The following is a 12257-nucleotide window of genomic DNA, read 5'->3' as shown; positions in this document are numbered from 1 at the left end:
AAAAAAAAACACTAAAATCAAATCAATTACATCTCCTCCTGAAGTGTGGTTTGGGTTGTCCCACTGGTTCTTCTATTGCCAAAAGAAGGAAACCAAATCAAAAGTGGTTTATTATTTTCCATATAATAAACAAATGCTTATGATGGATCAAGAGCTCCATGAGGTAGAACCAAAGGAGTAAATGAATTGCTATTACTTCTGTGGATTAAAATACACACTGCTTTCCAATTATAAAGATACTAGGGGATAGGGGACTTTATATACTAAATTTTTTTAAAAAGAGCTATAATAAGCAAGTAGGGCTTGGGTCAGCATTCCAAGCAGAAATAATAATATACCTTACTTGTTAATAGAACATGCTTCTGAGTTAGACAAACCTGCCCTCAAGTCTTAGCTCTGCCTCTTCTAAGCAATGTGTTATCAGGCCAGTTTCTTACTTAAGTCTCAGTTTCAGAACCGATACTATCTCCTAACAGTACTGGAAGGATGAAGATAAAATCAATTATGCACATAAGCACCTAGCACAGTGCCTAGTACACGGTAAGAGCTAAACAAAGAGCTTTTTTAAAAAGAATTATCTTTACTGAAGCATCGCAGATCCACTGAAAAGGCTGTTTAGGAGGAAGGAGACAATTCATATACGAAACCAGGAAAAGATAAAAGCGACAAGAAACACAGAGTGCTGTGTGCTGTGCTAAGTCGCTTCTGTCGTGTCTGACTCTTTGTGACCCCCACAGACTGCAGCCCACCAGGCTCCTCTGTCCACAGGATTCTCCAGGCAAGAGTACTGGAGGGGGTTGCCTTGCCCTTCTCCAGGGAATCTTCCCAACCCAGGGATCAAAGCCGTGTCTCTTACGTCTCCTGCGCTGGTGGGCAGGTTCTTGACCACTAGCACCACGGGTCATCTGTAGTATTCAGAATATTCGCCAGAAAGCATATAACAAAACCATTCTCCACAGCCCGTGGCTGGATTCCCACACGAAGTGTGGTTTCTTTAGATATAAAGTGAAGTAGTTAGACAAAATACTACCTAAAGTTCCTTTCAAAAAGTCTACAAGAACCGCTGTGCCCTGAAATCCTGGGGGTTATGAATGCTCATCAACTTTACGTGGTCAAATGCTTCTGTGTTTCACTAAGTATGTGAGGGCTTATTAATGTCCCCCTGACCTCACAAATGTGGGAAACAAAGCAACAGCTAAGACATTCCTATCACCAGTTTATCAGTCACAAAGAGGAACAGCAACAGTCTGTCTCACTGAAAAATTTACTGCAGCTGAACTCCACAAGCATGCCATCACTTCAGCGAACCCAAAGTGAGGAGCCTCCAGATGCCCTAGGAATTCTCAGGGGCAGTTTTAAGAGTTAGAAATTACAAAGAAATAAAGAATCCGGACAGGAGGTGAGACCAGAGAGAACTAGAAAGACCAAGAGAGAAACAGAATTTTACAACAGTAAAATGAGTCAGCAAGGCTCTAACCTAACTTCCCGTCATGGTGGTTTAATCGCTGTCGTGTCTGATTCTTGCGACCCCACAGACAACAGCCCGCAGGCTCCTCTGTCCATGGGATTCTCCAGGCAAGAACACTGGAGTGGGTTGCCATTTCCTTCTCCAGGAGATCTTCCCCACCCAGGAATCAAACCCAGGTCTCCTGCATAGCTGAGACAAACCTAGACAGCATATTAAAAAGCAGAGACATTACTTTGCCAACAAAGGTCCGTCTAGTCAAAGCTATGGTTTCTCCAGTAGTCATGTATGGATGTGGGAGTTGGACCATGAAGAAAGCTGAGCACTGAAGAATTGATGCTTTTGAACTGTGGTGTTGGAGAAGACTCTTGAGAGTCCCTTGGACTGCAAGGAGATCAAACCAGTCAACCCTAAAGGAAATCAGTCCTAGATATTCATTGGAAGGACTGATGCTGAAGCTAAAACTCCAATACTTTCGGCACCTGATGTGAAGAACTGACTCACGGGAAAAGACCCTGATGCTGGGAAAGACTGAAAATGGGAGGAAAAGGGGACAATAAAGGATGAAATGGTTGGATGGCATCACTGACTCAATGGACATGAGTTTGAGCAAGCTCTGGGAGTTGATGATGGACAGGGAAGCCTGGCGTGCTGCAGTCCATGGGGTCGCAAAGAGTCGGACATGACTGAGCAACTAAACTGAACTCCTACATTAAAGGCATATCCAAGAGAAGTAACTTCCCATTACTGAGGAACAAACCCAATGGAGCCTCATATGTACAAATCCCGTCTTCACTGTACGGACTTATATACCTAAAATACTTATAAGTCTATTCTTTCTCCAAAAGGCTAAAGACAAATTAAAAGCACATATTCTCTTATTATGTGAAACAACAGTCAATCTAACTAATATTTAACATGCTCACTGAACTCACATTTTCAGCGAAAGTTCCTAATTTTAGATATGGATTTTCATGTTATAAATTATTCTTCCACATCAAAATCACATGTCAGTATATTTCTGAATGAACTGCTTTAAAATGAAGACTTTTATCAGCTTTCATTTTTGTAAATTATATCTGTGAACTTAACATGCTTAAGCTTGTAGGGTTATAATTCTATAATTTTAACAGTGACAAAATTGTTTCACCCCATTTCTTTGCAGACAAAAGAAAAAAAAGGAACCTGCTCATCAGATTTCCAGAAAGAGTAGTATATTGTGTAAAAATTTAAATGTGTATGGTTACCCATATAATTCACTTCAAAATTATAAATGTATAATATAAACTATAAGGATTTTTTAATTTACACACATCATGTCGAAATAATTCACAGTTTTGGTCACACTAAATACTTAAGGAACTAGAGAAGATTACACTTAAAATACAAATACAGTAAATTCATTTTGAAGTCTCCTGTTTTAAGAAAATAAAGCTACAAATAAGAATTATTTTAAAATAAGGAAATAATGCCAGTTCAACTCATATATATTAATGGTCCCAATATTACTGTAACAAGGACAGAACTGGTCTCTTAGTTACAGCAGCTACTACTTCTTACTGTCCTACTTACACAGCTAAGAAAGAGCTAAGTAGCACCCTTTTGTTCTACCGACAGAAGGGTATTCCTCAAAGAACCGCACCATCGGTCTTTCTGATGGGGAAATGCTTAAGTGTTTCTAAATATATTTTCCACAGATACATTAAAAGAGTGTAAAAACACGTGGAAACTGTGAACATTCACTTCCTATTAGCTTCAAGATGGGCCTCTTCATCACCCATCTCGCTGGCAACTTCCAAACATTTTCCAGATACTCTCCATACATGGCTTTTTACTCTCAGAGCTGACCAAGAGGAAATACTTATAGTGATTCATAGGCAGCAGTAGCTTCAGTACCAGTAGTAGCAGTAACAGCAGTAATAATCATCAATATTCAATTTTAAATGCTTTTTAAAAATGATGTGGTTCCAACCTGGTCTGCAAAGTCCTCTGGGAACTTCCACAACACCTCCGGATCTGTAAACGATAGACAGAGGGCGTTACCCAGAGAAAACGACGCAGCCACGGCAACAGTCTAGTTCAAACACTCTTAAGATTGTCAGAGCTACTTTTTAAAATAATTAAAATTTTTTTCTTTAAATATTTACAATCAATGAGGTTCAAAATTAAATATTTTGATAGTTTAAGGGTTTTAATGAGCTTTAGAACAGGAATAATAAAATGAATAATCTGGTCAAACTATTACAAATCAAAAGCAACTCATTTTTGATTTATACACCTTGGACATTAAGATTCTAAAATATAAATTTTCAGATTTAACTCCACTTAATATACTGGTTTTAATTTGAAAAACATATAAATGTGGTAAATATGTAATTCAATACATTATAGCCCACAGAAACTAGACCAAAATACATCACCTTAAATTTCCACTTAAAATCCTAAATAGACATTTTCCCAAAGAGGACATGCCAACAGACACATGAAAAGGTGCTCAACATCGTGAATCCGAGAAATGCAAACTAAAACCACAATGAGACATCACGTCACACCTGTCAGAACGGCAGCACCAAAAACAACAAATGTCGGCGAGGATGTGGAGAAACGGGAATCACCCTACACTACGACAGGACTTAAACTGGTACGGCCACCACGGAAAACAGAACGAAGACTCCGAGAAAACGAAAAGCAGGGCTACCAATGATCCAGCGATTCCACTCCTGGGTACCCATCCAAAAAAAAGCCAAAAACACGAACTGGAAAAGATACATGAACCCCAATGCTCACAGGAGCACTATTCACAATTGCCAGGATATGGAAGTAGCCTAACTATCCATCAACAGACGAGTGGATGAATAAGATGCAGTGTGTACATGTACACACACACACACACACACACACACACACACACACACAATGTAATACTACTCAGCCAGAAAAAAGAATGAAATTTTGCCATCTGCAGCAACATGGATGGCCTTGGAGGGTATTGTACTAAGTAAAATAAGTCAGACATAAAAAGACAAATACCGTATGATGTCACTTATATGCGGACTCTAAAAAATGAAACTAATGAATGTAGCAAAAACGAAACAGACTCACAGATGTACAGGACAAATGATGGTTTCCAGTGGGAGAGGCAAAGGGGAGGGGCAAGACAGAGGTGTGGTGCTGAGATACAAACTATTATATCCAAAATAAATACGCTCAAGGATATACCATACAATATGGGGAATATAGCCAGTTGTTTTGTAGTAACTATAAATGGAATGTAACCTTTAAAACTGTGACTCACTATGCTGAACACCTACAACTTAAATTTCCTGTATATCAACTATACGTGTGGGTGTTAATTGTTTAGTTGCGTCCAACTCTTTGCAACACCATGGACTATAGCCCTCCAGGCTCCTTCCCCGGTATATCAACTATAATTCAATTTTTTAAAAATGAAAAATAAAGTAAAATAAATAAAATAAAATCTCAATAAAAATGTATAAATACTGTAATAATGTTTGTTTTATACCAAGTTTCACTTTTGAAAGCCCATATATGCAACTCTCTAAGTCAGTTTTTAAAATAATAGAGAAGTTGGTAGGCATACATCATCAAGCTTATTTAAAATACAATTGATGTTCTGGGACATTTTAGAGATATTTTTCTATTATATCCAGTTATTCATATATAAAAATGAGTGTTTCATAAATATTCCCACTGGTTTTTCATTTTCAGTATTTCTTAACAATATTTCTCTTCTACTTAGCATAATAAAAAGAAGCTTTTTTAAGGATCACTAATAAATATTTTGGTTACATATTTTTTAATTCTGTCAAAAACATATTTCTGACTACTGCAAATGTGTTTTAAAAGGATACTGTACAATGGATAATACTACTTCTGAAAAAGCCTTTGAAAGTCCAATGTAAGTAGCAACCATCACTGATACACAGGATTTGAATTCCACTCCAGGTAAAAGGCTTGTTAGATCAAAGATATCACTTGATGTACCCAGTCAGTGAAAAGTTACGGTTCAATCCCATTATTTTCACTACTATATTGCTTTTAAAAAAGTACAGTCCAATGATGCATAATTTTGAGTTTTAATTCCAAAATGCAATAGATACCTGGTGATATTTTCAGCATGAGCTGGCTTCTCTTGCTGTATTGAGATCAAAAGATTTTTTTCAAATATTTGAACTTTAAAAAAGCATGCTTTCTACAATTAACCTTTTTATTTATTAAGGAATAAAAAAATTACTACATAGGTTAACATAAAAATCACTTAAAAATCTTACATAAGAATGATGCACTACAAATTTATGGAGCTAATATTAAATGATTACACCTTCCTGTAAAACCAAACGTATACTTTTTAAATGATTACGACCTGTTAGTGTCAGTTGCCCAGCCGTGTCTGACTCTTTGCAACCCCATGGACTGTAGCTTGCCAGGCTCCTCAGTCCATGAACTTCTCCAAACAAGAACACTGGAGTCAGTTGCCATTCCCCTCTCCAGGGGGTCCTGCTGACAGAGGATCGAAGCCACACCTCTTACATTTCCTGCCTTGGCAGGTGGGTTCTTTATCACCAGCGCTACCTGGGAAGCCCACGGCATGTACAGATCCCCTAAAAATACACTCAGATGTTAATGTCCTGTGGAAACTATTCTGGAAAACATTTACATGTGCAAGTGTATGTGTGTGTGTGGGTTTATGTGGCAGTTGTATCAAAAATGGTAGCTATTAGGATTTGAATCTCATAAAAAAGTATATGATGGATTCTTCATGTGATAGTAAACCAAAGTTATTATCTTCATAAATTAACACAATATATGATGGCTCTATTAAAAGTCATCATGCAGAAATGTACAATAGCCCCTTCTTATAAATAACAGAATTAGAGAGTTTCAATGTGAGTATTTTCAATACCCCTTCTATTTCTAGTTACTATTTGATGAGGGTGAAAGAGAAGAGTGAAAAAGCTGGCTTAAAACTCAACATTCAAAAAACTAAGATCATGGCATCCAATCCCATCATTTCATGGCAAATAAAAGGGGAAATGAAGCACAAGCTGGAATCAAGATTGCCAGGAGAAATATCAATAACCTCAGATATGCAGATGACACCACCCTTATGGCAGAAAGTGAAGAACTAAAGAGCCTCTTGATGAAAGTGTAAGAGGAGAGTGAAAAAGTTGTCTTAAAACTCAACATTGACAAAACTAAGATCATGGCATCTGGTCCCCTAACTTCATGTCAAATAGATGGGTAAACAATAGAAACAGTGAAAGACTTTATTTTCCTGGGTTCCAAAATCACTGCAGATAGTGACTGCAATCATGAAATTAAAAGACACTTGCTTCTTGGAAGAAAAGATATGACCAACCTAGACAGCATATTAAAAAGCAGAGACATTACTTTACCAACAAAGGTCCATCTAGTCAAAGCTATGGTTTTTCCAATAGTCGTGTATGGGTGTGAGAGCTGGACTATAAAGAAAGCTGAGCGCTGAAGAATTGTTGCTTTTGAACTACGGTGTTGGAGAAGACTCTTGAGAGTCCCCTGGACTGCAAGGAGATCCAACCAGTCCATCCTAAAGGAAATCAGTCCTGAATATTCATTGGAAGGACTGATGCTGAAGCTGAAACTCCAATACTTTGGCCACCTACTGTGAAGAACTGACTCACTGGAAAAGACCCTGATGCTGGGAAAGATTAAAGGTGGGAGGAGAAGGGGACCACAGAGATTGAGATGGTTTGATGGCATCAACGACTCGATGGACATGAGTTTGAGCAAGCTCCGGGAGTTGGTGATAGACAGGGAAGCCTGCTGTGCTGCAGTCCATGGGGTCACAAAGAGTTGGACACAACTGAGCAAGTACACTGAAAAAGGGAAAAAGTAGAAGAAGTGACAAATTTTACTTTCTTGGGCTCTAAAAGCACTGCAAACAGTGTAGCAGATATGAAATTAAAAGATGTTTGCTCCTTGCAAGGAAAGCTGACAGATCTACACAGCATATTAAAAAATAGATATAACTTTGCCAAAAAAAAAAAGTTCATATAGTCAAAGCTATGGTTTTTCCAGCAGTCATTTATTGCCGGGAGCCAGCGTGAGGAACTCTGCCCGTGGCAAAGGTCATGAGGAAGGGGGCTCGACATACGCAAAGACGGGATCGAGCCTCAGGAGTCCCCCTGGAAATTCTCGAGCATCTACCCCCCAAAAACCAAAGTCTGCCTACTTTACTGCTTTGTGCTCTCACCTACACCTCTGACTTTACGGGGGGCTGTCCCCCACCCCCTCTTTCGGAGAAGGAGTTAACTTAGAGCTCCAGTTAACAATAATTCCTCGGCGTGACAGGTGTGTTTCAACCTACAAACTCCTCTGAAGGTTCTCTAGCCTGCCTGACAGGCTTGTCTGGCCACATGTGATTGTTCACAGCCTCCCAACCGAGAGGCACGAGATGCTCTAAACTTTCTAAAAACAGATTCTTTTAAGGAGTTAGGAAATTATTAGTGTAGTATAGTGGGCTGATTAGAAACTGTATTGGTGAAGGGTTTTTCATTTGTTGAGCCAATGTTTGCTGCTAAGTCTCCACATCCCCTGCCCTTATACACATTAATGAATATATAGAAGAAATATTAACCTTTGATATTAATCACGTTAGACCTTAGGCTAAGCAAATTCTTTCCTTAATTAAAACCCACTACACCCTCACCCTATAAGAATGTAACTTTATCTGGTGCCTTCGGAAGGTGGCATCTCTTTTAAGAATAATCACCCCTGGAGAAATAAGTGTTCTGGTTGACTGACCGCTGTCACAAGGAGAGGGTCATAAATTGTTAGCAGGCCACTTGGCCAGAAGATGATGTAGCATCCCTATGACCTTTGTATACATTTATATGAAGCACCTGATTTTGATAAAAGTCAGGACTGCTGACCCCACATGACTTTTGTATTACATCTCTGTGTATAAAAGCAGACCCTGGAAAATAAAGAATGGGATCAGTTCCTAGAAAGACTGGTCTCCCCATGTCGTTCTTTCTCTCACCTTCTGGCTGAATTCCCATCTGGAGCGTGGAGGCTCGTCAAGCCTACTAATTATGCTGGGCTTCTAAGATCTGACCAGGGAGGTCTTAGTGTCTCCTCTCCTTCGGGAGAATGGGAGGATGCCTGCAGCCTACGTAGGTGACGCAAATTTCTTGTCTTGAAATTTTATTAGCTTTCCACGTAAACCAAGTTATTCAGCCTCTTTTCTCCACTGAATTTTCCTACTGAGCTATCCTCATTCTATTACTCTTTATATCTCTAATTAATATTTAATTAAAGCTATTGTATCCAGTTTGCCAAAGCCATGCCCGCTTCAAATTCGCCGAATCCTACTGGGGCTGGACCCTGGTAATTTATGGTTGTGAAAGTTGGACGATAAAAAAAACAGAGTGCCAAAGAACTGATGCTTTCAAATTGTGGTGCTGGAGAAGACTCTTGAGAGTCCCTTGGACTGCAAGAGTCAATCCTAAAGGAAATCAGTTCTGAATATTCATTGGAAGGACTGATGCTGAAGCTGAAACTCCAATACTTTGGCCACATGATGCGAAGAACCGACTTAAGAGAAGATCCTGATGCTGGGAAAGATTGAAGGCAAAAGGAGAAGGCGGGGGGCAGAGGATGAGATGGTTGGATAACATCACTGACTCAGAGGACAAGCATTTGAGCAAACTCCTGGAGACAGTGGAGGACAGAGGAGCCTGGCATGCTGCAGTCCGTGGGGTCGCAGAGAGTCGGACACAACTTAGCAACTACACACGACCACCACCATTTGACAGATTCCTTGCACTTAAATCTTCAAGCAAGGACACTCGCCCTGCTGGTCAGCCCGGACCGTCCGCCCTGTCACCTGTGGCTTTTGCCTAAGTATGTTTTCGTCTGTTACTTTTCTTCATCCCCTACTCACTACGTGGCTTTATTCTGTCCCGTCTGTTCTTTCCCAGAAGACAAACAAGCGAACACATGAAACAAGCATCCATCGGTTTAGTCACATAGTGGGAAACAGCCTATTTCTTTTCTCTTCAGTCAGTGAGCATTACACTTCGGCACCCAAAAATGTACTCTAATCGTGCCTGCGCATCTGGAGTGGGTTCACTTAGCTCCTGCCTGTGTGGTTGCTTACGCTGCATCTGACGCATCTTGGCAGCAACGCCTCACAAGCACTGCAGCGAAAGAAACAAAGGAGCTCTGAAAGCAGTAATAACCCAAGTTTCAAATGGATGCGCAGAGACTGAAATTTTCTGTTCCCTGAGGATTTCTTTCCAGATACAAGATCCGATCTGGCAAAGTTAGGTCCCTTTTATGCTGTCTTTATGGGTGAGAGGATGGGAACGGCTGGCAGGGCCAGCGCTGCCCCTGACGCCCGGGACACTCTGCATCTGTCTTCTTTCCAGGGCCCGCCCGCCACTCAGAGGAGACTCTGCAACTTAGTTTAAAAAGAAACTGTGCCACCAACGATCCGGAAGCCAAGTAAACAGCAAAGGAAGAACACACAACTTGGTTTTCACACAAACATAATTCAACTCTTACTTTAATAAAAGAATGTTACAGTGTAGTAAGAAAAATATACAAATTTTTATTAAATCGGTAAACTTGGAAAAAGAGTGTTTACTGTGTTATTTGTGCATCACCACTGCAAGCATTCCAAACTCCTGAAGACTGAGGCTTTTTCTAATGTAAAGTGAGAAAACTGTAGTAAAATTTTCCTTTACAACCAGACCTTTCACATTTTCTGGCCTGAAACTAAAAACCAAAATTAAAATAACTTAAAATATTGTGATTTGAATACACTATTTTTTTAATGTAGAAAGAATGTTGATTTGTACAAATGAGTAACATTTACTTAATTCTGTGGAATTCGTAGATGAATATTTTAAAACTGTGCATTTATAAACCATGGTTCAGAGACTACATACTTTTGAATAGGCAAAATATATAACATTAGTGTTTTGCTTGATTATACCTTCAGAGTTTATTCATCTACACGGTAAAGTCAGAACTTTACAAATGAGGAAACTGAAGCTAAACAATGAGAAGTGTGTCTTAATTATAAGGCTAGTTGCTGTCAGAGACTAGACTGTCTTTAGTTGACATCTAAGGAGCAGCCACTTTAAATAATTTCCATAATCAGTATATTTCTCTGTCCCATTTAACTTAAGTTTGATTTACTTTGTTCAAAGATCTACGCAATGCTAAAGAAACAGGAGAAACCCCTGCCCTCCAAGGCCCCACAGCATACATGGAGAAGACGTCACAGAGTTGTCTAGGTTTTTGGGCCAACAAGGTATCCTGCAGGAATGCTTGAACTCGAAAATTTAGTGGCTTATCATTTCAAAAACTGTTCCTGACAAAAGAATGGTGATGTCTCTTGAGTATAAATGAGCAGGGATCATTAAAGAAACGTCTCCACCCATGGAGATACAATGTGGACTAAACAAAACTGGTCTCTACGACACATTGAAAAGGAGAGCATCTGGGACTCCCCAGTGGCTAAGCGGGTAAAGAATCCACCTGCCATGTATGAGACGCAGGAGGCACAGCTTCAATCCCTGGGTAGGGAAGCTCCCCTGGAGGAGGAAACAGCAACCCACTCCAGTATTCTTGCCTGCAGAATTCCATGGACAGAGGAGCCTGGCAAGCTACAGCCCATGGGATCACAAAGACTTGGACATGACTGAGCACAAGCATAGTCTTGCCTAAACCTATAGCACAATAAAATAAGCCTACAGGATACTACAGGACAGGCAGCACAAGGAAATCCATGCTAATTTAGAAAGTCACTAAACCACCAGGAGGGAAAAGCACATGCAAAGTTACACTGGAGTTAGACAAGCAAAGGTTGACTTGGGCTATAAAGTGGGCAGAGAACATTCCAGAACGGAGAAACAATATGCACTGAGTCTTCGAGGTTAAAAGAAAGAAGAAAATATTTGGAACTGAAAGAAAAAAAGGAATAATCTGGAATGTAAAGTAGGAGAGAGACCATCAAGGGATGAAGCCACAAGGGCAGGGGCCTGACTAGAGCATTTAAAACGCACCCACAGGGGCTCAGCAGTAAAGAATCCGCATGCAATGCAGGTGACTCAGGTCCGACTCCTGGGTCGGGAAGAGCCTCTGAAGATGGAAATGGCAACCCACTCCAGTACTCTTGCCTGGAGAATATCGCATGGACAGAGGAGCCTGGAGGGCTACAGTCCCTGGGGTCACAAAGGTAGGACACGACTGAGTGACTAAACCGCTGAAGTATGAGAGGAAGCAACTAAACCAAGGGAGGAGGAACGACAGCAGTGTCTGGAGAATACTGTTAGCATGTGTTTAAGAAAGTCAAGGGAAGAGAGTATATCCAAAAAATGCTCAAATAAACATGGCAGAACACTGAGCAAGATCATGGCTAAAAAACGGGAACCTGATGTAAAGCATAAGCCACACAGTAAAATGAGCTCCGGCGGCAGGACGAGCAGGAGAAGCACACCAAGAAAAAAACGGAAAAGAGGAAAGGGAGGCACGATGCATGCAGGCAACGCAACGAAGGGGCTGTACGGGGAGGAGAGTGAAGACAGGAGGGTGGAGATGAAGCCGGACAGGAGAATGTGAAGACAGGAGGGCGGAGATGAAGCGGGACAGGAGAACGTGAAGACAGGAGGGTGGAGATGAAGCCGGACAGGAGAACGTGAAGACAGGAGGGCGGAGATGAAGCCGGACAGGAGAACGTGAAGACAGGAGGGCGGAGATGAAGCCGGACAGGAGAACGTGA

The 12257-nt window shown here is 40.5% G+C and overlaps 1 protein-coding gene across 1 annotated transcript in view; it reads right to left on the bottom strand.

The window, feature by feature from the left end:
- The window catches only part of DENND1B (DENN/MADD domain containing 1B), a 270331-nt gene that overhangs the window by 183637 nt on the left and 74437 nt on the right, over nucleotides 1-12257 (bottom strand). The window contains exon 6 of the mRNA XM_010831135.1: nucleotides 3438-3481. Within this exon, the coding sequence (XP_010829437.1) occupies nucleotides 3438-3481 (44 nt within the window). The remainder of the gene's footprint in view (nucleotides 1-3437; nucleotides 3482-12257) is intronic.

The sequence above is a fragment of the Bison bison genome, unplaced genomic scaffold (assembly GCF_000754665.1).
Source record: "Bison bison bison isolate TAMUID 2011002044 unplaced genomic scaffold, Bison_UMD1.0 scf7180017864524, whole genome shotgun sequence".
Taxonomy (NCBI): Eukaryota; Metazoa; Chordata; class Mammalia; order Artiodactyla; family Bovidae; genus Bison; species Bison bison.
Note: the sequence above shows the minus strand (reverse complement) of the source record. Positions and strands in the feature narration are given on the sequence as shown.